This window comes from Lissotriton vulgaris, chromosome 2_1 (assembly GCF_964263255.1).
Source record: "Lissotriton vulgaris chromosome 2_1, aLisVul1.2, whole genome shotgun sequence".
NCBI lineage: Eukaryota > Metazoa > Chordata > Amphibia > Caudata > Salamandridae > Lissotriton > Lissotriton vulgaris.
This window is the reverse complement of record NC_141687.1, coordinates 240,898,490-240,923,340: the sequence shown is the minus strand read 5'-3', so window position 1 is coordinate 240,923,340 and position 24,851 is coordinate 240,898,490. Positions and strand designations below refer to the sequence as shown.

The 24,851-nt window shown below is 45.4% G+C and overlaps 1 protein-coding gene across 1 annotated transcript in view; it reads right to left on the bottom strand.

Moving 5' to 3' along the window:
• Window positions 1-24,851, bottom strand: part of AKAP1 (A-kinase anchoring protein 1) — a 168,341-nt gene that overhangs the window by 46,502 nt on the left and 96,988 nt on the right. Inside the window, exon 3 of the mRNA XM_086954046.1 lies at window positions 15,284-18,168. Coding sequence (XP_086810172.1) covers window positions 15,284-18,146 — 2,863 coding nt within the window. The 5' untranslated portion in view covers window positions 18,147-18,168. The remainder of the gene's footprint in view (window positions 1-15,283; window positions 18,169-24,851) is intronic.

The window sequence follows — 24,851 nt, the reverse complement described above, 5'->3', positions numbered from 1 at the left end:
ATCAAGAATTTGGATTAATAGACGTAGGGTATTCTAGATCTGGGGGTACATCAGGGTCTACGTTTTATTCCGCCCCACATCAAAGGCATTTTAGACTGGTCTTATTAATACTTCCGTAAATTTAGGGTATAATGTTCTTCCTAAAGTGATCTGATCATAACCCCATTGTCATGAGCATTGATTTACATTTTTCACAAAATCCGAAACCATGGTCCTTTGAGCGAAAACTCCTTCATGATCCCCTTTATATTGAACACATGAGTAAATGGATTCCGGAGTTCTTTGAAAATATTAGGGGATCAGCTCCCGCTGAGATCGTAGGGGATACGTTTAAGTGTTGGGTCCGTGGTGAAACTTTGAGCTATTCGTTGAAGAAACAGAAGGAGATCCGGAGGAAAGAAGAAGAGGAGATGAATAAGCTGAGAGAACTTGAGATACAATTTATGCGGGCAATTTATGCGGTACTGAAAATATTTCTAGAGAGTTATTGTTCCAAAAGGTTAGGATTCACCAGGGGTTTGCCAAGAAACTTGCCCAACAATTAGCGGCATTTAGATCGAAGTGTACGAAGTGGGGGAGAACTCAGGAAAGCACTTGGCCAAGAGGTTAAGGCAGAAGGCTGTTTTCTCCAGTATAGACAAAAAAATGGACGACTCAGGGAAAACTCTTAATAATACTACAGAGATACTGGGGGTGTTTAGTGATTTTTATTCAAGATTATATACAGAGGATGTTGTGGGGGACTTCTCAGCAGGGTAACGGAATTTATTGACCCTGTAGGTAACGTTACTTTGGCAGTAGAGGAAATGGAGCAATTGGAATTACCCATTACTTGGGAAGAAATAGAATTATCTCTTGTCACTAGCATCGGGTAAAGCAGTAGGGCCCGACGCTATTCCCCTGGAGTTTTTTTAGGATTTTTTGATTTATCTTAAAGTCTGAATTAGTTTGTTTATTTAAAGCAGCTCAACAGGGCATTGCTACCCCCTCTTAGGAAGAATCTATAATAACTGTCTTCCTAAAGAAAGATAAACCTCCCCTTTCTCCATCCACTTTTCGTCCTATCTCATTGATAAATGCAGATAGTAAAATCTTTTCCAAGATTCTGGCTTCGCGACTTTCTAGTGTTATTACCCCATTGGTTTCCCACTTGTGGGACACTTGTGGGACACCCCCGCGCCGCACGGCCGCACGGCCACCAGCTGCTGCGTGTGCCACCCCGCTTTGCCCTCTGCCTCGCTGCCTGCCTCGTTGCCGGCTGACGCCGCTGCCGCCTGTTTTGTTTTTCTTTTTCAATCATTTGTGCTTGTTTTTCTGTGCTCTGTGGCCGGCTGACGCCGCTGCCGTCTGTTTTGTCTCTCTCTTGTATAGCATTTGTGCTTGTTTACTGTGCCTCGTGGCCGGCTGACGCCGCTGCCGTCTGTTTTGTTTTGTTTTATTTAACTTGATACTTTTGTGCCTGCCCCCCACTGTGTTTGCTGTTTGTACCTACTGCCCGTTTATTTTTCACGTTCTCCTTCCTGTCTGCCCGCCTACCGCGCCGCCCTCCGCCTTCCCTCCCCGCTCCCCGCTTCCCGCCACCACCGCTGACCACGCCCCCTTTCCCTCTGCTCCCGCCTCCCAGCTGCCCCGCCCACCCGCGCACTTGGCCTTAAATGGCGACCGTGCGACGCAGGTGAGTGTGACCCACTTGTGGGACACCCCCGCGCCGCACGGCCACCAGCTGCTGCGTGTGCCACCCCGCTTTGCCCTCTGCCTCGCTGCCTGCCTCGTTGCCGGCTGACGCCGCTGCCGCCTGTTTTGTTTTTCTTTTTCAATCATTTGTGCTTGTTTTTCTGTGCTCTGTGGCCGGCTGACGCCGCTGCCGTCTGTTTTGTCTCTCTCTTGTATAGCATTTGTGCTTGTTTACTGTGCCTCGTGGCCGGCTGACGCCGCTGCCGTCTGTTTTGTTTTGTTTTATTTAACTTGATACTTTTGTGCCTGCCCCCCACTGTGTTTGCTGTTTGTACCTACTGCCCGTTTATTTTTCACGTTCTCCTTCCTGTCTGCCCGCCTACCGCGCCGCCCTCCGCCTTCCCTCCCCGCTCCCCGCTTCCCGCCACCACCGCTGACCACGCCCCCTTTCCCTCTGCTCCCGCCTCCCAGCTGCCCCGCCCACCCGCGCACTTCGCCTTAAATGGCGACCGTGCGAACGCGCAGCGGTCACGCGCAGCGGGCGCGCCGATTGTGCGCCGAAGGCGCGCCAAAGGTAAGCCCGTCTGCGCCCGTCCGCGACCGGATCGCGACCAGCGCCTGGACCCCTGGCCCACGAAGACCCCGACCTACCCGCCTGACGTACTCCGCCGCCACCCTCACCGCTCTCAACACCGGCCGACTCCCAGAATGCCACCAAGCCACACCACGACACACCCACGGACCCTTCAGCTGCCACACCTGCAAGTTCTCCTGCATCCGGACCAGCCCCGCGCCAGCACCCGCCAAGTCGAACTCCAGCAGCACCCACCTCAAGTGCATCCTGCTCAACACCCGCTCCGTCCACAGACACGCCGTCGAACTCTGGAACCTCCTAGACGCCACAGCCCCTGACGTTGCCTTCCTCACGGAGACCTGGATGAACGCCTCTTCAGCTCCCGACATCGCCATCGCTATCCCGGAGGGCTACAAGATCGTCCGGAGGGACCGAAACGCCAACCAGATGGGAGGAGGCATCGCCATCATCCACAGGAACACCATCCGTCTCACGACCAGCACCGACAACACCCTGACCAGCGCCGAACACCTGCATTTCCAGATCCACACCAACCCGAACACCACCCTCAGAGGCACCCTGATCTACCGACCCCCTGGACCACGCACGCAATTCAGCGAGGACATCGCCGACTTCGTCAGCCCGCATGCCCTCCCCTCCGCTGACTACATCCTCCTGGGGGACCTGAACTTCCACCTGGAGAACAACAACGACCACAACACCAGCAACCTGCTCGACAACCTCGCAAACCTGGGACTCAAGCAACTGGTGTCCACCCCCACCCACCTCGCCGGACACACACTCGACGCCGTCTTCTCGTCCAGCACAGACATCAACTTCTGCCACGCCACAGAGCTTCAATGGACGGACCACAGCTGCGTCCACTTCACCTTCAAGAGAACGACGACCCACCAACAACAGACTGCCCGCAGAAGCTGGAACAAGATCACAGCAGACCAGCTCGCCACCTCCCTGAGCCAACACCCTCCTGCCAGCTCAGCGAACCCCAGCCAGGCCGCCGATAACATCACGATGTGGATCAGCAACTGCGCGGACGAGCTCGCCCCGCTGAGGACCCCGCCCAGCAGACCCGGCAGCAAGAAGGCCCCATGGTTCACCGACGAACTCAAGAGCTCCAAGAAGAACTGCCGAGCCCTCGAGAAAGTCTGGAAAAGGGACCCGACACCGGACAACAGGACCTCCTACAAACTGGCCACCCGGAAACACCACCAGCTGATCCGCGCCGCCAAGAGAACAGCATTCAAGGACCGGTTGGACAACAACGCACACAACAGCAAGGAACTCTTCAACATCGTGAAAGAGCTTTCCAACCCCAGCGCAGGAAACAACGACATCACCCCATCGCAAGACCTCTGCAACTCCCTCGCCGCATACTTCCACAACAAGATCACGGACATACACAGCAGTTTCAACAACCAACCAACGCACACCACGACCGACCAGCCACCCCCCCCCACCACCACCCTCCACGCCTGGACCCCGATCAGCACAGAAGACACCATCCGCACGATGAACTCCATCCACTCCGGATCACCAACCGACCCCTGCCCTCACCACGTCTTCAACAAGGCCGACGCTGTCATCGCACCCCACCTGCGAGACATCATCAACTCATCATTCGACACCGCCATCTTCCCCGAAAGCTGGAAACACGCCGAACTCAGCGCCCTACTCAAGAAACCAACAGCGGACCCCACCGACCTCAAGAACTACCGCCCCATCTCGCTTCTTCCGTTTCCAGCCAAAGTCATCGAGAAGACCGTCAACAAGCAGATGGCCGCCTTCCTCGAGACGAACGGATCCCTCGACCCCTCACAGTCCGGCTTCCGAGCCAAACACAGCACCGAGACCGCCCTCATCGCCGCCACCGATGACATCCGAGCCCTGATGGACAATGGAGAAACAGCGGCCCTCATCCTCCTAGACCTCTCAGCGGCATTCGACACGGTCTGCCACCGCACCCTAGTGCAGCGCCTCAGCAACATCGGAATCCAGGACAAGGCGCTGGAATGGATCATCTCCTTCCTCGACGGAAGAACACAGCGAGTCCGCCTACCACCGTACAAGTCAGAGGCCTCCGAAGTCATCTGCGGCGTCCCCCAAGGATCATCACTGAGCCCCACCCTCTTCAACGTCTACATGAGCCCCCTCGCGGCCATCGTACGCAAACACCACCTCAGCATCATCTCCTACGCCGACGACACCCAGCTGATCCTCTCCCTGACCAACAACCCCGCCGCCGCCAGAGCCAACCTGCACGAAGGGATGAAAGAGGTAGCCGAGTGGATGACGACCAGCCGCCTGAAACTGAACTCGGACAAGACGGAGGTCCTCATCCTGGGCTCTTCACCCTCCGCCTGGGACGACTCCTGGTGGCCTCCCACCCTGGGCACCGCACCCAAACCGACAGACCATGCACGAAACCTGGGCTTCATCCTGGACTCCTCCCTCTCCATGACCAGGCAAGTCAACAGCGTCTCCTCGGCGTGCTTCAACATCCTACGCATGCTACGGAAGATCTTCTGGTGGATCCCCACAGAGACCAGGAAGACCGTCACCCAGGCCCTCGTCACCAGCCGACTGGACTACGGCAACGCCCTCTACGCCGGGACCACCGCCAAGCTCCAGAAGAGACTCCAGCGGATCCAAAACGCCTCAGCCAGACTCATCCTCGACATCCCACGATCCAGCCACATCTCCGGGCATCTGAGAGACCTTCACTGGCTCCCCATCAACAAGAGAATCACCTTCCGCCTCCTCACCCACGCACACAAAGCGCTACACGACCAAGGCCCGAGCTACCTCAACAGCCGAGTCAACTTCTACGCTCCCAAACGCCACCTCCGATCAGCCAACCACGCCCTCGCCGCCGTCCCCCGCATCCGAAGAGCGACTACAGGAGGAAGGTCCTTCTCCTACCTGGCCGCCAAGACCTGGAACTCCCTCCCGTCCGACCTACGCCTGACCCAAGACCACCTCTCCTTCAGGAAGAAGCTGAAGACCTGGCTGTTCGAGCAGTAGCGGCACCCCCCCTCCCCAGCGCCTTGAGACCCTACGGGTATGTAGCGCGCTTTATAAGTGTCACTGATTGATTGATTGATTGGTTTCCAAATACCAACACAAATGTATTTCCGCCCGCGACACGGCCGACCATATTTGCCATCTTATTGCTTTTCTGGGCTGGGCCCAGGCAACCCGCTCAAATATTGGCGTAATTTTATTGGATGCCGAAAAGGCCTTTGATAGGGTTGCCTGGGCCTATTTATGGGATATTCTGGCTAGAAAAGGATTTGTCCTGGTTTCTTAACTGCTTTAAAGACTATGTATGCAGCCCCTAAAGCGTGTATTCGTATTAACGCTCAAGTATCTCCTTTTTTTTCAATTACTCGGAGTACCTGACAAGGGTGCCCTTGTTCCCCTTTACGTTTCGCACTTTATATTGATCCTTTAATTAATCGTCTTAATTTGGAGGAAAAAATAAAAACCACCAATCTGTTTGGCTAATGTAAGCTACCGAGTACTAGCATATGCCGACGACATTGTTGTCGTTACAGCTGATGTTCAGACAGGGGTACCAGTAATCAATGACTTAGCTTTACAGTTTGGATACTTTTCAGGGCATAAACTTAATCTGGCGAAAACTCAGATTCTATGCTCTGGGGATAACCCTCCGGCCAACATTTCTCCGGTATCGGAAGTAACGTATCATGGAATCAAAATCTCGCTTCCGATATCTGGTATTCCGGAATTAAATATTAATCCAGTCTTGGCTAATATTAAGTCTATGCTAGAGCCTTTAGATAATATGCATTTATCTCTACATGGTAGAGTTAATGTTTTACAAATGTTAATCCTACCTAAGGTATTATATATGTTTCGCACAATACCCCTGGAATTTCCTTCTGGTTTTAAAAATCTAGAAAGGGCGACATCCAGGTTTCTGTGGGGATACAAAAGACAGCAGAAAGCCCTTTAAAAAATGATCCTTAATAAGGATTGTGGTGGTTGGAATGTCCCGTACTTTTTGTTTTATTATATTGCAGCGACTCTCGAAGTTATCAATCCATTGATAATCTGGGATAGAGCCCGAATTCCTGTGTGTAACACCCAGTCAATTTAGGAGTTGTTTATGGGAGAAGGAATGAAAGCTTGTTTTCTTAGAGTGGTTGAACCCAGCTACTATAAAAAAAAACGAGATTAAAGATGTTGAAAGCAGCATTCGGTGTGTGGCAAAGGGTCCAGAAGCATTTGGGATTAACTAAATTAAACGTGCTACTATTTAATCTTGATGCATATTTGCGGCACTCCTACTGAAGTAATCTTTTGCTCAACTGGTTCATTAAATATTCTTTAAAACCAGGGCATCATCGGTTAAAGAATAAGCCAGATTTGTCTGGACTTTGGTCAATAATTTGTTCAAAGAAATCAACAGGTCTATAGGAAGGCTACACTTATTTTCTCTGTGTCCAATACCTCACTAAGTATTGGAATCCTTGTGGTTTACCTACAGCCTCTGCTTTTGGTGGACTGAATTGTGAGAAAGTCTTATAGCCATCAGCCAGAGCAAAACTTCAACAACTAATAATCAAAATAAAGAAAAGAAAATAGACTCTTCCCAATATTGGTTGCTGTTACTTCCATAATTTGCAGAAAGCTCAGGCTGCACAGCAAGCCTGCCTATTAGTAGCTTGTTCAGAAACAAATTGTTTTTGATGTACAAATGCGGATCTTGAAAGCATGCGGGAACACATCAAGCCATCTTGTGGCAGAAGTGGGTGAAACAAATAGTCGCAACATTCTGACATTAGCTTTTTTGACTCAGTCGTTTTAAGGTCTACAATTATTCTCATGTCTTCCCTAGTGTACCCTGAACACAGTCGGTACGAAAACACTAATCCATTTACCTGAAAATAGAGACACTGGGGAAAGGAAAACAAATAATTGTTTACTCGACCCAATATGGTCCGGACTCCTCAATTAAAAAGGATTCAGATAGTGGGAAAAGAAGAATTTACATTAACAAAATGATTAAGATAATGTGAGATATATAATATATTACTGAGGAAAATAGTTTGAAAAATAAGAATTACCAAGAACTACATATAAAAGGCCTTATGAACCTTTAATAACAGAAGAATTCCTTCTTACAAAGTATCCAGAATTTGAAATTAATAGTATTACTACTTAGATTAAGTTTACAGAATTTCTGAAATGGATACAATATAACTAACATTCTACAGCATACAATTTGGCTGAAATGTTTTAATGTGAGAACATTGCTTGTGTTAAATTGTTTTAGGTACATGTCTGTGTGACAAACAGACAATTGATAATTTTTATGTTGGAAATGTTAAAAGTTTAATATAAGGATAGGAAATGTGTTTATTAACATGATTTAGTTGTGTCACAGTTTGGTAAAACTGCTATGTTATTCTCTCCCCACAAGCTCCACGGAAAGGGAAGATAACTGAAGTCATTTTTTTGTTATAATGACATAAATACAAAGGGTTTTTTAAAGCGAAATTACAAGTGTACTTGGTAGTTTGCAAATGTCACGGTTTCTTCCTTGTGTTTCTGTGGCCTAGTTTAGTTTCACACATTCATGAATAACTTTTGTTAAATGTTGCAAGGTATGTTAAAAATATCTCACTGCAAAGCAAGATGTGTACTTAGAAAGTGGTATAGTGCTATAATATAATGCCATTGATATGAATTTCCATGATTTGCAAAGGAAATGCTACATGGGATTATACCATGCTGAATCTGTGCTGTAGTTCATTTTCTAAGCGCGAATTGTGTACAAGAACCCCTAGATTTTAGGGATAAGCCAGATTTTCCTTTTTGTTTATTGGGGATGTTGTCCGACCTTTTCTTGATTTTGCTGCTCATTTGGGACTTTTGACAGTTTTGCACTAACTCTGCTCTTTGAGCCTTCATGGCATTTAAGGTATAGCTCTTGATTTGGAGATTTCTGTAATAAAACCCTTTAACTTTTTCCTGATCTAGAACTCGGTTATTGAGTGGTCCCAGATTCTTATTTTTAATACTCTACTGCACTCATGTTGGGTGGTAGGGGTGTGCTTCTAAGCAAGATAAACCCGGAGTGGAACATCTTGAAGTAAATGGTGGTGTCGGAAATATTTTGGGGAGTCATTATCGGGGTTCAGCCCAAAATATTAGGTAACAGGGATCCACTTAAGACATGTGTACCTGAAGAATGAAAGTTCTGGCTTTTCCTCCAGGGTAACATACTTGAAACCAAGCTGGGCCCAGATTAGTCAGACAGCTTAGCTATGAAAAAAAACAAGAAAACTATCCCACGAAAGAAATCATCATGGTACATGTATTAAAAAAAGTATACAAATATGCGCCAAAATACCACAAGGTTGAATGACTCAAATAATGTAAACAAGATTTAAAGTGTGTTATATGTTCAAAGAACAATATCACTGGATAAACCTTCATTGACACTAATATTGTTAGACATAAATGCCACTTAAGCACGAAGTTTTTCATTCCCTTTATCTTGTTATCTATGTTCAATGGTGTTTCATTAGGAATGTCTTCCATTTGGTGTCTCGCCAATTTGAAAAGAACAGTGTGAAAAATATACCACTTCACAGGACTTTAAATTGTGCTACCTTTTCTGTCACTGCAGCAGTCTACAAGCATTCTTTTTTTATGTGAGAAATGGTGATTCTAGAATTCATTGGGTAGAAGTGAGACTTCTGTTTGCAGGCATTTGTTTATGAATGTGGTGGTGGACAGAGCAAGAGTAGCAGTGCGTTTAGGGCAATAACAGCAGGGCATGTTTCCTACCCAATCCTTGCTTAAAGCTTTTTATGTGAAACAAACTTTATTTACTGTTACACGCAGTGAAATAGGTATATAATAAATCTGTATCCACATATACAACCGGAGCATGGATGTGTAACATTGTTTCACTGATCTCACAGTTTCTGATCACAGAACCCTTATTATCCGCAACCAGCTAACACCCTCAGGTGTTGGGTAGTCTACGCCCCGCTTAAAGCAAGCTTTTAATCTGTTCATGGTTACCCTTGTATCCCTCTTAATTCCATACACTCATGACACATTTTTGAATGTTTATGTGGACAATTTTTCACATGCCCCATCTCTAACATCATACAATAATCTTGTCATGGGGATCTCCATTTTGTTTCTGTAATAAGAGCTACTTATGTTGAATGAAAATCATCCTGATCTACCAAGAATATCAGATATAATAGTGACCACATAAGACAAGATTACATAGAGACCATATGTAGGATTACTAGCAGTGATCACCTCAGACGATCAGGCAAGGTTGTTCGCAGTAATATAAAAAATGCTTTGTCAATGTAAAATGCCACTACATCGGTAATATAAAACAGCCATAGCTGCAATGACACTGGCACCCAGTTAATTATATTACTAATACATTTTCCTACTGCTGCATGATGTATCACTCACTTTAAATTTGTTTGGGGAAATCGAACCTTTTTTCTTCAAACAGCTCATGAATTCTGAATGGACACACATTTTAGTCTCAAATACACACTTTTAAATTTAGGTATGAATATATTATTAACCAAGCAAAAACTTCTAATTTAGTAGGCTGGGGTGTACACAAAAGAGCCACTTACAGATAAAATGGAGGAGATCTACAAGTAGCTAACAAACTAATCATTGGAGAAGCCTGATCTACTGCCCATGTGTTGCGGTCAGGTGGCTCTTCTTGCCTCCATCTTATGGTAATGTCTCGCTTCTCCACCACCAAACTCGGACACAGCAAAGTTAAATTGCAGTCCATGTCTATGGATAGATGGATTAGGATAAATATGGGGTCTCTAACTACCATCGTATTACATCTTGCCAGAGTGGTTTCACCCAAACACTCCAAAACAGTGTGCATGACTTGCCCAATGTGATTATGGCACCTCAAGCAATCAAAGGACTCCATCTGGTCTCCATAACATAACTCCATTTGTAAACAACCCTACTCAATCAATGATGAACGTAAAGAAAATAAGCAACAGCAACAGGCTCCAAATATATCTGCAATATTTTTAATCTATTGTCATAATGAAAGCGAATTCACAGTATTATGTACATTTTATTTACATTGCCCCGTATTAAGAGCGTGCAGTAAAGCAAAAAGAGGTGTCAAAAGAGCGTGAACGTGGTGAGATGAAAGGAAAAGAAATCACACAGAATTATAAAGATATTCTCAATGATTCAAAGAACACCAGCCAATGAAGGCCGGAACAATATATCCTGGCCACTTCAATTAGTCAGCATACAATCCTAATATTATTCTAAGACATAAGATGTAAAGATGTCTGCACTATATCATAGAGGGAGATAACATTAGTGGTCCAGGTTTTTTAATGAGTGTCGACGTTTCGACTCGTCTTGCGGCCTTGAGGTTGATTATGCCTTGGCCATGCGAGTCTTCTTCAGGACAGATAGGACGGGGCAACACAGGGATCTCATTGATGACCCTATGAGAAATATAAATAACCATGAGGGTTGGGGCTGTTGCCTAATCACTTAAAACAAGGGCAGAAATCCAAGAGTGCTTACCCTTCTCGGGATGTAGTGGTCGTAATTTCCACTCCAAATTGACTCAGTCCTTATGAATCCAGAAAAAGTATGTTCAAGTGTTCTGGAAAATCAATAAGGAGCCTATGTGTAAGGGCATATATATACCACAATGTTTACACCAGAGAAAAAGTATTAATTGATTACCTCTTCAATGTATTTAGGGTTTCCTATCCTCAGCGGAAGCACATGTACCACTACATGTCTTTAAAAGCCAGAGGCTTATATTCTGATTCCAATCGTAGGTATTGGGCAATTCCATTGTGAATTATTGGATAGGATAGGAAACCCTAAATACATTGAAGAGGTAATCAATTAATACTTTTTCTCTGGTGTGAACATTGTGGTATATATATGCCCACTACATCCCGAGAAGGGTAAGCACTCTTGGATTTCTGCCCTTGTTTTAAGTGATTAGGCAACAGCCCCAACCCTCATGGTTATTTATATTTCTCATAGGGTCATCAATGAGATCCCTGTGTTGCCCCGTCCTATCTGTCCTGAAGAAGACTCGCATGGCCAAGGCATAATCAACCTCAAGGCCGCAAGACGAGTCGAAACGTCGACACATTAAAAAACCTGGACCACTAATGTTATCTCCCTCTATGATAAAGTGCAGACATCTTTACATCTTATGTCTTAGAATAATATTAGGATTGTATGCTGACTAATTGAAGTGGCCAGGATATATTGTTCCGGCCTTCATTGGCTGGTGTTCTTTGAATCATTGAGAATATCTTTATAATTCTGTTTGATTTCTTTTCCTTTCATCTCACCACGTTCACGCTCTTTTGACACCTCTTTTTGCTTTACTGCACGCTCTTAATACGGGGCAATGTATATAAAATGTACATAATACTGTGAATTCGCTTTCATTATGACAATAGATTAAAAATATTGCAGATATATTTGGAGCCTGTTGCTGTTGCTTATTTTCTTTACGTTCATCATTGATTGAGTAGGGTTGTTTAAATAACATACGCCTTTTAATTGAATACGTTTTGATTTATTGCTTTTTTGAAATATATAGGTCTTGGACCAGTGTTTGTTTATATTAGTATAATACCCAGGTCCAGTACCTTTTGGGTCACCCCATTGCTTTAATGGATAACTCCATTTGTGACATGCATGTCCGGTGGAGGTTTTTCAGTTGGATAAGCCTAAATGGACCAGCTTTGGCAGCCTCTCTCTGGGTCCCTGTAGCCTCTTGCCAATCCTCCTGAGTGAGTTCATAAACATCCCTTTGCCAGGCCTATCTCAGTGACTCAAACATTTCTGGAGAATTGGTTGCCACGGACTGGTAAAGCTTGGACCACTTTCTTCGTTCCATCTCCTCCATCAGTAGTTTAGCTTCCAAAGGGCTCAAATCAAGGAGCAGTTAGATTTTTAATGTAGCGGTTCAGATCATGCTTTATATGTCTTTATAGAGCTACCTTCTTGTATAGATCGTCATAACATTTTAGGTCTGTAAATAGGCGTGTGTGCCACCGATCAAATCCACGATTCCCCTCCCCCAGCTTAGATATACCAATATTATCCCATCCTCCAAATCTCTGCCAAGAACCAACATTAGGCAACATTTTACCCATACACAGAGGTGAGGGGGGTATCTTGTCAGTATGCTTGTGCACTCCCATATTACTCAATATTTTATGCTATATCTGGTACTGCAGTATTTGTGGCTATGGAAATGTGGGGTCTACTCTACTACCATGAAGAAAAAAGTAAGGGAAAAAAGTAGCCCAACATCCATCCCTATGAGCCATCCATCAGTTCAGAATGTGGTTTATTAAGCTAATTCATTAATTAGGAACAGATGAGTAGCTCAATAGTATGCTTTAATCTCAACTACACCTATTGCTCCATCAAAGTGAGATTTATAACATTTCTCCCTCCATGGCTATGCAGGTGCACCTGCATTTTTAAGGAGTTTGGAGCTTTTGGTTCTAGGTACTTTAGAGGTGCTGTGGGTGTTTTGGAGAAGCTGAACACTTGTGGCAGTGTGCCAGTAGCAAATATGCGGATAGGATCGATCAGGATGTGTGGAACCATGATGGGTTAGACATTTTGTATCTTTTTCCATCCAAGAAAGCATATGCATTGCAGAATCTCTTTACATTAGAATATGGGCTTTTCCACATGCTTCCCAACAAATTACATTTGATGGATAGATCAAATACATTTCGTATAGCACGGGTGTACTGCAGTTTTCATGCAGCAATTAACTTCTACTACTGGTCTTAATTCCAACGGCACTCATTGTAACGACCTTTGAAGGGTTTCACAGAGTTGCTTTTCCCAAGAATCAAACATTTAAGGTACAGGGCTAACATCTGAGCAGCAAGTGTAAGTCAATGAACTGTTATTGGCTAACCCATGTTCTCACTGGCATTATTTGAAGTCTGCATAAAAGAGAAAATCATGAAACAAGATTAGAGGTGCCTACTGACTCTTTAAAGGCAAAGGATTGTGAACTATGCAAAAAAGGTTAGTAAGACGCAGTCATATTTAAAAACACGTTTGGCAAGTGCATCAGCGCTTTTTTACTGTTCAAAACTGAGTGACCATTAAAATGCACATGTGCTACAGGTGGACAAAGCGAATATAGTCATAAACAAATGCCAAGTAGCAGGGCCGGACCTGCAGAATTTTAGCACGACTCATCCTGGACATCCCCCGTCGCAGCCACATCTCCGGACACCTGAGAGATCTGCATTGGCTCCCGGTCAACAAGAGAATCACCTTCCGTCTCCTCACCCACGCACACAAAGCCCTACACAGCCAAGGCCCAGGATACCTCAACAGCCGCCTCAACTTCTACGCTCCCAAATGCCAGCTCCGTTCGACCAGCCACGCCCTCGCCTCCGTCCCCCGCATCCGCAGAGCCACCACAGGGGTCCTTCTCCTACCTCGCCGCCAAGACATGGAACTCCCTCCCCACCCACCTCCGCCTGACCCAGGACCACCTCGCCTTCAGGAAGCAACTCAAGACCTGGCTGTTCGAGCAGTAGCGGATGCCCCCCCCAGCGCCTTGAGACCCTCTGGGTAAGTAGTGTGCTATATAAATACGATTTATGATTGATTGATTGATAGAACGTAAAAGTTATTGAGATGTGCACTTTCTATCTGTGCTTTAGGTAGGTTTGCACTATGCAAATAAGACATGCATATGTTCCCAAACAAGTGCAGCCCTTGAACAGGTTGTGCCTTAGAATCACATTATGTAAAACCAAAGTAAGGCATACAATAAGTAGCACAGGTGCCCAGAGATTTTGCACAGGTATTATTTCAAAATAGGCTACCTGGGCAGTACAAAAAACACTATAGGACAAACATTCTCATATCAGCATACAACCGCATTAGAGGTATTAATACCAACATAAGTAAATATGTATTTCTAAAGTACAAATTCGTCCATTGAAGCATCATGCCACTAAACAGACAATTGATATCCAATGCACTGACACTCAGGTTAGACAGTTGAAAGATGAAAGGCTTGATAAACGTACTCAAATTTGAACTGGTGACCTCGCAGTAGAACACTAATTCCTGAAGAGGGTTTATTAGTCCACTGAGGCAAAAGACCCAGGTTAACACTATTCTCCAATACCTCACTGGCTATGGGAGCATGCAATCACCATCAGACTGGCAAGTAACTAGTTCATAGGTTTTTGGGTGCATTGAATCACGATCACACCTTGCACGTAGGTACAGTGCCTGACCAGATTTGTTCCTCTTTTTGCAACTTCATAACATTTCCATATAACTTTTAGGCATCTACTATAATAGACCAATTAGGATTTCTTTCAAAAAGGTCACAAGCTTCAGAAGCTGATTGTCTATGCACAACTTTGCTACCAAATTAGACAGGCACAGAATATAGATGTGTAGGCCCCTTTACCTGTGCTCTTGCCCAGGCACCTTCAACACAACCCGATGAAGTCCTTCTACTGCCCTATATTGTCTTCTTGTGCAGAGCCCAGTGCAAAATCAAAGGAGTGCCACAATTTAATCATCGCAGTCTCGTAGGAGTGCTTAACATTTCAAAATATCTGGTCACTGTTGGCTGATTCCAACTAAGCAAGCAGACCAAAAAGAACAGTTCTACCCTAAACACAATATTTCAAGTTAGCGATCATTTTCAGCTCTTTTCAAAACATTTATACCCAAGTACCAAGTTTGTGTAAAAGTCTCAACTCATCTGGAGGAAATATGTCCACTCACTGCAATACTCAGTCAGAATGTCACCTTTAAGACAATCGTGGGGGATGTCTAGGTTCTCCAAGACATTATAAATGGAGCATCTAGAATATAGTGATCATACCAATCCAAACGTATCTTATCTTCCCAAACATTAAAATTGCAAAATTTGGAATATAATAAAGTGAATTTACAGCATTGGACCCGTACCTCCTGAATGATCCGCTTCAATTTCAGTGGACCAATGTCCATCATGCTTCACGGCAGGAGAATTTTTCAGTTTCCCGTTGCTATGTGGCACATTGTCTTGCAAATTAGAGGACACTGCTTTCACTGGTATGATGCTTAGTTCTGTGCTGGTGTCGCCAATTTCTGATGAATCAAATTGTGGGGCAGTGAAGACCATGCTTGATAGAGTAGTGCTGTGCAAAGGCTCCTCTGTAATTAAACCATCTTCTGATGTACAAGCACTGCAACCGGAATCCTCAGCGGTGATGCTGGCATCTTCAAATGATACCCCGAAGTGAGAAACCACACTAACATTCGGTTCATGGCAGTCACTGGGCACAGAACTTTTTGGTTTATTTTCTATCGAGGTGATTTTGCCATTTATACCACTGGAATCATCACCCAAACTTTTCTCTGAAAGCAGAGGTAACTCCACTGCAGTTTTACATTTGGAAATAGTATTTTGCATGTTGGACTCCAAAACATTCACAATTCCAGGTATGGGAGGAGGTAAAGCAACATCATTATCTAACGCTACAGAACCACCAACTTGATTCTCTAAAACATGACAACTGATTCCAGACACATTAACTACTGTGCCAGACAGGATCTCCCTTGTAGCTGCTAAAATTACTTGTGAAACAATTCTCATTGCCAACTGTTCAATGGGGCCAGCGGCTAGTTGTGTGTGATCGGTTTCATTTTCTTTTTGAAAATCATCTGCCACTGTGTCTGTGCCTGCTAAGGGTTGGGGTTTTTCCAGACACTGAGAAAAAGCAGTTATCTGGCAAACATTTTTATCTGTTAGCAATTGGCTAGAGTCCACATAACTATTCATGAGCATGCCGACCACTATAGACTCTTCCACATTATCAGCAGAAGAAAGTGTATTGATATTAAGTCCCACATCAATAGCAGCTATGTTGGAGTATTTTACTGAAAAGTGATTTTTACTAAACCCGCTCTGAGGAATTTTGTCTACTACACTGACGGTGTTGCCTTCCACAGTTTGAAAAGATTCTTCTTCGACTGACGACGCTAAGGGATGTTTCTCAAAATTAACATTATGGGCTGCATCAGTGGACAGATTAGTTTTAGTCAATTCAGCCGGATGAATGTTTGCTTCAGAAATGAGTGGTGTTTGGGGACATAGCTCTGCAGTCACAGGGGCAGTGAAATTAGTTGATTGAACATCTCCTCCAAGAACCAAGTTGTTTTGGATGTCTGCAGAGGTAATTTGAGCATTTACTTCAAGTCGAAATATTTCGTTTTCTGCTAGAACACATTTTTCAGTCACTTCCTCCTTGGTGCTAGTTTCAATACACTCGGTGGACCTTACGGCTTTCTCGATTTCAGCGTGTTTAGCTTCATTTACAGTATTAATTTCCGCAAATCTAATAGAAAGTGCTGGGTTTACTTCAATGATGGAATGAGCAACTATACTGGGAGGTGTAATGTCATTCATTTGAGCAGCCTGATCATTTTTTTCTTCATCTGTATGGTGTTCTTCATCCACAGAAGCAATGTCAATGGTTTCAGTGGACTGAAGTGATTTTTCCTGGAATATTAAGGCATTGTTATGAGTTAAAGCCCCAACATTATCTTCAGCAGTGCAAACCTCTTCCTTCTGTAGCACAGGTTGCAGAATACAATTGTCAAAGATAATGTCTGTGGCTTCCGGAGGGTGACCAGCTTTTTCCTGAAATAGAACAATTTGTTCAAGTGCATCCAGGGATGGACTTGCGATACGTTCAGTTTCTTGAAGTAGATTTGTCTCAAGTGTTATCAGGTGGCCAGCATCATTATTTGAAGCAAGATCTCCATAGTGAATGCTTTGAACTGCTTCTTCCCAAAGATGAATAATGCTGGCATCATTATTCAACTCGATACCTTCACTAACATCTGAATGCTTAACCTTGTCCATTACATTTTCAGTGACCGTAACAGTATCAGTAGAGACACAGGTTTTAAGATCCATGCACTTAATATTTTCCTCAATTATGCTTTCAACTGGAACATTATTGGAGCAACATGTTCGAGAAGGCGCGTTCCCCAAAGCAGAAGTTTGGACATCTTGTTCTAGAGGGAAAATCTCAGTGTATCCATTTGATTGAATTTCTGCTTCATGAACAAGTACTTGCTTATCCTCAGCACCTTCAAATGTAATAGTCATGTCATCTTTTCCTATCGATGCCAGTTGCTTCTGTTCAATAGGTAACACAGACATTGTTTCTAGAACAGCCATCTGACCAATTTTTCCACTTAACTTATAATCCTCAGTATTCGAAGAACAGGCTTCCGGATATTTGAGAATACAAGCATCCTCCATATCTTTACACATCACCATTTCTTCTTTTGACCCAGTCTCTGAAGAACAATCAAGTTCCTGAGTAGATTTTAAGTTGGCAAATTCCAATGGGCTGAATAGGAGAGTCGCTTGGAAATGTGACTTTTCTTCCACATCACCAATTATACTGCTGGATAAGTTACTTCCAAAGGACTGTTCTGTTAATGAACTTTTGTCTCTAATTTCGGACACACTTGTTTTTTCAAAAGTTGAAGATTCAGACAGCAATCCAAACTGTGAGGAGCTGGAATGGGAAAGGCATTTTTGAGGAATTTCTTCTCGGTTCCACTGTAAGAGATTAGCTGTTGAAGTTATTTCTTCGGGAGAAATGCATTCTTTCTGAATATTATCTGCATATTGATCATGTGCAGGTGCTACTGAACAGCCCGGTTGATTGGTTATTCGATTTTTTTTCCGTGAAAAGAACCACCACCAACCAATAATTGCAAGGACTCCTGATAAGGTGTAGGGGAATATTCCACGGAACTGCAGAGCCATTTTAAATCTTCAAGCTTTATTTCTAAACAAAACAAAAAGAAACATATCAATTAAATAGATACGGTCATTCTAAATTGCCAGTAAAGTACACACCACAATAAAGGTTACCAGTTCAAAAATGTAATTGTCGTTAATCACTCACATCAATTACAAACATTAACAGGCAAAATAACTGGTTACGACTGAGTAGCTTTTTTTGCAATTGTTATTGAATCAAAAAAATTACCTTGATCTGGATTAACAAGTATTTTTAAAAGCAATGCCCAATAACAAAGTTTCCTACACTGATGCTTACTAGGTGATAAGAGGTAGGATAGATTTATGGCGCTTGACCGGTTATGTTATACAACAGTGTATGGAGCACGATTCTACTCAAGGGTTTCCTTGCAACAAGTAAAATGGAAACACTAACCTGGTTATAGAAGACATTCAATGGATGAGAATAAGGCCCTCCCCCCCACATCCCACCCCGTCCCCAGAATAGATGTTCAGATTGTAAGGCTCACCTTTCAGAGTTATTGATTACACAAAGATTTTGGGATTTCCTACAGTGAAGAGGGCTTAAGAAAATGGGGGTTTAGAGTATACCCCAGAATTAAACAACACATTCTTTTGCCCCCAAGTTTTATATAGCGCAAACGTGACCCGAAATTGGGTATTGGAGTGCTTTACATGAGCACCAGTTGCGTTTCATGAGGACACATTCATTTTTGTTAGGCACGGGGAGATTATGTGATTTGCCCAGAATCACAGGATGTTAAACATAATTGCTGAGACTTTAACTCTGTTCCCCAGATTTGAGGTTGACCGCCCTAGCCCTTAGGGACATAGCCTTAACTAGACTCACCTTTATAGGAAGCCAGTGTAAGGTGACCCGGCATGTATGAGATATAATTTGTGGCTCCCTAGGTCAGACATGTTTCCACCTTCTGCGCCTTTTGCAGTTTAGAGAGGAATGCCTCGGGAAGACCCAAAAACAACACAGTACCATAATCCAATGTGGCTGTCATAATTACAATTTTTGCTGCAATTGTTGTATCCTTCATGGGCAAGTAGGATGTGAAGAGCCAAAGCATACATGCAATATCTTGTGGCGGATGCCTTGGCTTGTGGTTGGAGGAGAAATTTACACTCTAATCGAAACCCTGGATTGTTCACTGGAGGATGCCAACAGTGGGATTCCAATAGGACTTTGACCTCTACCACTATAACCGGGCTGTTTCAGACAATATTTGCCCATCTCATGTCAAGTTAAGCTACAAATACATGAATGCAAGGCACCAATACAGTTCTTGGCTGATAAAAGCAAATAAGTCGGACAACTTTATAAGCAACACTGACGGGGGGAGAAGTTATAAACTACAATGACAAAGCGAGGCATGACCAACAACTGTTTGGGAAAGTTATAAGCAATACGAAGAACAGGCAGGTGGGAGTGTAGAGATCAACAGGGAGAACGGGCAGGTGTGAGGGAGGGTAGTGAGCAAAAGGGAGAACGTGCGGGTGGGAGGGTAGTGTGCAACAGGGAGAACGGGTGGGTGGGAGGTAGGGTACTAAGCAACAGGGAGAACGGGCGGGAGGGTAGTGAGTAACAGGGAGAACGGGCATGTGGGAGGCTAGTGAGCAATAGAGAATGGGTGGGCGGGTGGTGCGCAATACTGAGAAAGGGTGGGTGGGAGGTTTTCATAAGCAACACTGAGAATGGGCGGGTGGGAGGGTTTCATAAGCAACACTGAGAATGGGCGGGTGGGAGGGTTTCATAAGCAACACTGAGAATGGGCGGGTGGGAGGGTTTCATAAGCAACACTGAGAATGGGCGGGTGGGAGGGTTTCATAAGCAACACTGAGAACGGGCGGGTGGGAGGGTTTCATAAGCAACACTGAGAACGGGCGGGTGGGAGGGTTTCATAAGCAACACTGAGAACGGGCGGGTGGGAGGGTTTCATAAGCAACACTGAGAACGGGCGGGTGGGAGGGTTTCATAAGCAACACTGAGAATTTTAGAAGCAACACTGAGAACGGGTGGGAGGGTTTCATAGCAACACTGAGAACGGGCAGGTGGGAGGGTTTCATAAGCAACACTGAGAACGGGCGGGTGTGAGGGTTTAGAAGCAACACGGAGAACGGGTGGGAGGGTTTCACAAGCAACACTGAGAACTCATTCATAGCTACACTGAGAACGGGCGGTTGGGAGGGTTTTAAAGCAACACTGAGAACTGGCAGGTGGGAGGGTTTAAAAGGAACACCGAGAATGGGCGGGCGAGAGGGTTTAAAAGCAACACCGAGAATGGGCGGGCGAGAGGGTTTAAAAGCAACACTGAGAATGTGCGGGAGGGTTTAAAATTAACACGGAGAACGGGCAGGTTTAAAAGCAACACAGAACAGGCGGGCGCGAGAGTTCAAAAGAAACACTGAGAATGGGCGGGCGGGTTTAAAAGCAACACTGAAAATAGGCGGGAGGGTTTACAAGCAACCCAGAGAACAGGCGGGTTATAAGCAACACTAAGAACGGGTAGGTTATTAACAACACTGAGAACGGGCAGGTTATAAACAGAGAACGGGCAGGTTATAATACAAACTATACTGAGAACAGGCGGGTTTTAAGCAGAACTGATAAGCAATACTGAGAATGGGCGGTTGGGAGGGCTATAAGCAACCCTGAGAACAGGCAGTGGGAGGGCTATAAGAAACCCTGAGAACGGGTGGGAGGGCTATAAGAAACCCTGAGAACGGGTGGGAGGGCTAGAAGAAACCCTGAGAACGGGCGGATGGGAGGGCTATAAGCAACCCTGAGAACTGACGGGTAGGAGGGTTATAAGCAACCCTGAGAACGGGTGGGAGGGTTATAAGCAACCCTGAGAACGGGTGGGTGGGAGGGTTATAAGCAACCCTGAGAACGGGTGGGTGGGAGGGTTATAAGCAACCCTGAGAACGGGCGGGTGGGAGGGTTATAAGCAACCCTGAGAACGGGCGGGTGGGAGGGAGGGCTATAAGCAACCCAGAGAACAGGCGGGTGTGAGGGCTAAAAGCAACCCCGAGAACGGGCGGGTGTGAGGGCTATAAGCAACCCTGAGAACGGGCGGGTGGGAGGGCTATAAGAAACCCTGAACGGGCGGGTGGGAGGGCTATAAGAAACCCTGAGAACGGGCGGGTGGGAGGGCTATAAGAAACCCTGAGAACGGGCGGGTGGGAGGGCTATAAGAAACCCTGAGAACGGGCGGGTGGGAGGGCTATAAGAAACCCTGAGAACGGGCGGGTGGGAGGGCTATAAGAAACCCTGAGAACGGGCGGGTGGGAGGGCTATAAGAAACCCTGAGAAGGGGCTGGTGGGAGGGCTATAAGCAACCCTGAGAAGGGGCGGATGGGAGGGCTATAAGCAACCTTGAGAACGGGCGGGTGGGAGGGTTATAAGCAACCTTGAGAACGGGCGGGTGGGAGGGTTATAAGCAACCTTGAGAACGGGCGGGTGGGAGGGTTATAAGCAACCCTGAGAACGGGCGGGTGGGAGGGTTATAAGCAACCCTGAGAACGGGCGGGTGGGAGGGTTATAAGCAACCCTGAGAACGGGCGGGTGGGAGGGTTATAAGCAACCCTGAGAACGGGTGGGTGGGAGGGTTATAAGCAACCCTGAGAACTTTATAAGCAACCCTGAGAACGGGTGGGTGGGAGGGTTATAAGCAACCCTGAGAACGGGTGGGTGGGAGGGTTATAAGCAACCCTGAGAACGGGTGGGTGGGAGGGTTATAAGCAACCCTGAGACCAGGTGGGTGGGAGGTAGGGCTATAAGCAACCCTGAGAACAGGCGGGTGTGAGGGCTATAAGCAACCCTGAGAACGGGCGGGTGGGAGGACTATAAGCAACCCTGAGAACGGGCGGGTGGGAGGGCTATAAGCAACCCTGAGAACGGGCGGGTGGGAGGGCTATAAGCAACCCGGAGAACGGGCGGGTGGGAGGGCTATAAGCAACCCTGAGAACGGGCGGGTGGGAGGGAGTGCTATAAGCAACCCTGAGAACGGGCGGGTGGGAGGGAGTGCTATAAGCAACCCTGAGAACGGGCGGGTGGGAGGGCTATAAGCAACCCTGAGAACGGGCGGGTGGGAGGGCTATAAGCAACCCTGAGAACGGGCAGGTGGGAGGGCTATAAGCAACCCTGAGAACTCTATAAGCAACCCTGAGAACGAGCGGGTGGGAGGGCTATAAGCAACCCTGAGAATCTAAAAGCAACCCTGAGAATCTAAAAGCAACCCTGAGAATCTAAAAGCAACCCTGAGAACAGGCAGGTGGGAGGGCTATAAGCAACACAGAGAACGGGCAGGCTCTAAGCAACACTGAGAACGGGGGGGTTATAAGCAACACTGAGAACGGGCGGGTTATAAGCAACACTGAGAACGGGCGGGTTATAAGCAACACTGAGAATGGGCAGGTTATATGCAACACTGAGAACAGTCAAATCGGAGGATTGTAAGCCACATAGAGAACGTGCAAGTGAGAGGATAATAAGCTACACAGAAAAGGGGCAGGTGGGAGAATTTTACAAGCAATGCCAATAAATCTGCATTATGAATGAGGCCATGCCTTCTGTATTTGGTTTAGGCACTGAATAAGTCATCATGCAGGCACACTAGAGCTCATGTGTGCACTCAGGCATCAATTCATTGACTCATTCTTGCATTTGACCTGAGGCACAACAAATATATATACACAAGATAAATATAAAGAGTACAAGAAAAAAGAAAGTATGCTGCCATCAAAACACGGCAGCCATATGCTTACAATAGCAAATCTAAATATACCAGAAGTTGTCAGTCTTACAGTGGTATTGTGCATATTCTAATATTGCTTTAACATTCCAGCATGGCTGTCATGAGTAGTACCAACATGTTTGCCATCTTGGAAGAGTTAAAACAAAGAGGTACTGTGGAGATTAGCATTATATAAAGGTAGCTTGGCTTTGTGAAAGTGAGCAAGTGGGATGTGGCAGACTGCATAATGAATGAGCGGAGATAGAGCGGCCAGTTAGCATAGTATGGGAAGCTGCAGTGTCCTCTTACAAGAAAGAAAAAACAAAAAAAAAGTATCACAGAAATTAAAAGGGAACTATAACATTAGAAAACTGAAAATTAAACATCTGGTTAACCAGCCGCAACACTGAAGTTCACTCATTTTAACGTGGATGAGCACTTGTTATCAGAAAAGGCTGCCACTCATAGGGCACGAAAGACTATTAATAATTATTACCCCACGCAGTATTTTGCAATGGATGGAAGAATTGTGTAAGCAACCAAGACTATCTATTCATATTTGTGGACATATACATTTATTTATTTTTTAATTACAAGATACTGGCAGACAGCTGAGCCCATCAGCCCTTTTACAGAGATTATACCAAGAAATATTACAGTGCACATCTTCCACCCCTTAGGGTTTGTACGAACAGGGGTGACTAACACCAAAATCCGTCACGTGAAAAGTAATCCATGAAATTACATGTGACAAAATATCTGACTGCAGGCTTTAAAAGTGCAAAAACAATCCACTCTTAAGTTAAAGGGTTTCAACATGTGCATTAAATAATCTAAGACTAAGCCAGTAGGCCTGATTGATTTTGTCAGGGTTTGACCTGGCAAAGGCGCCTACTCGTGGCTGGGTACAGAGACTTCAACTCCCAGAAGGCCGTTGTGGGAGGTGTGTCCATTCTGCATAAAACACACGTAACAACGCGGCGCGTTGTACGTGATACTGTCCTTTCCCGAATCCTTCCTGGCAGCCGCACTGTTAGGGAGGTGATCCTGAGATCTTCCTTTTCTTCGCGTTACAAAGTGTAATGGACTTCTTAGTAACTGGAGGCCGTGCGCGGCTGGTTATCCTTCCCTTGTATCCCGCTCGGCGCGAACCTTGCTCCTGTCTTCTGGCCCGCTCGCGGCTGCGGCGGGTTTGGCATCTCCCTTCCAAGTGCGACGGAGAAGGACCATTCCGGGTAGCGGCTGCAGCGGAATCGGCATATCTTTGCTTCTTGGCTCAGACGAAGCTACTGACCCCATTCTTTCCACTTGTGGCTGCGGTGGAAAAGTGATTGGTTCTCTGGATTCCTATTCCCTTGTGGCGGCAGAGGGTTTTGCTGATGTGAAGAACAATCTTCCCAGAAGGAAACTTCGGCCATTGACCTTCACCGAGGTATCGTTTTGGGGCGCTATATTCTTGCTTGCCATTGGGTTCTCTCCCGTCCATCGGTAGGAGGAATAACTTGATTACTTTTGACTGTTTCTATTGGAGAGTTCTAATCATCCTGTGGAGTAACAGGATTCATAAAAGTTCACTTTCCGTTTTCTACTGAACTCTTTTTGAAGATACTTATTTCTGTTAAATGGAACCTTGGATTTGGACCCTGATTTTTATCCCTATTTTTGTTCTGGGCATCGTGGGGAATGAAAGTGAGTATGGAGGAATGCGAGTCCAAGATGGAGTTTCTCGGATGAGATCAAAGGAGTATTTGTCAAACTGATCTTGTGTATTGCAGGCGGTGGTGTTCCTTTGACTGTAGGAGAGAGATCTTACGGAAGCTATTGGAATAGTTTGTTTTGGGAATTACCATTCAGGTATAGTCAGGATTCTAGCAAGATCATACTGAGAGTAGACAGGATTGTCTTACTGTATTTATGTTGTGCTTTTGTTGTTGCAGGTAATCCCTTTCCACCGCAGACCCCA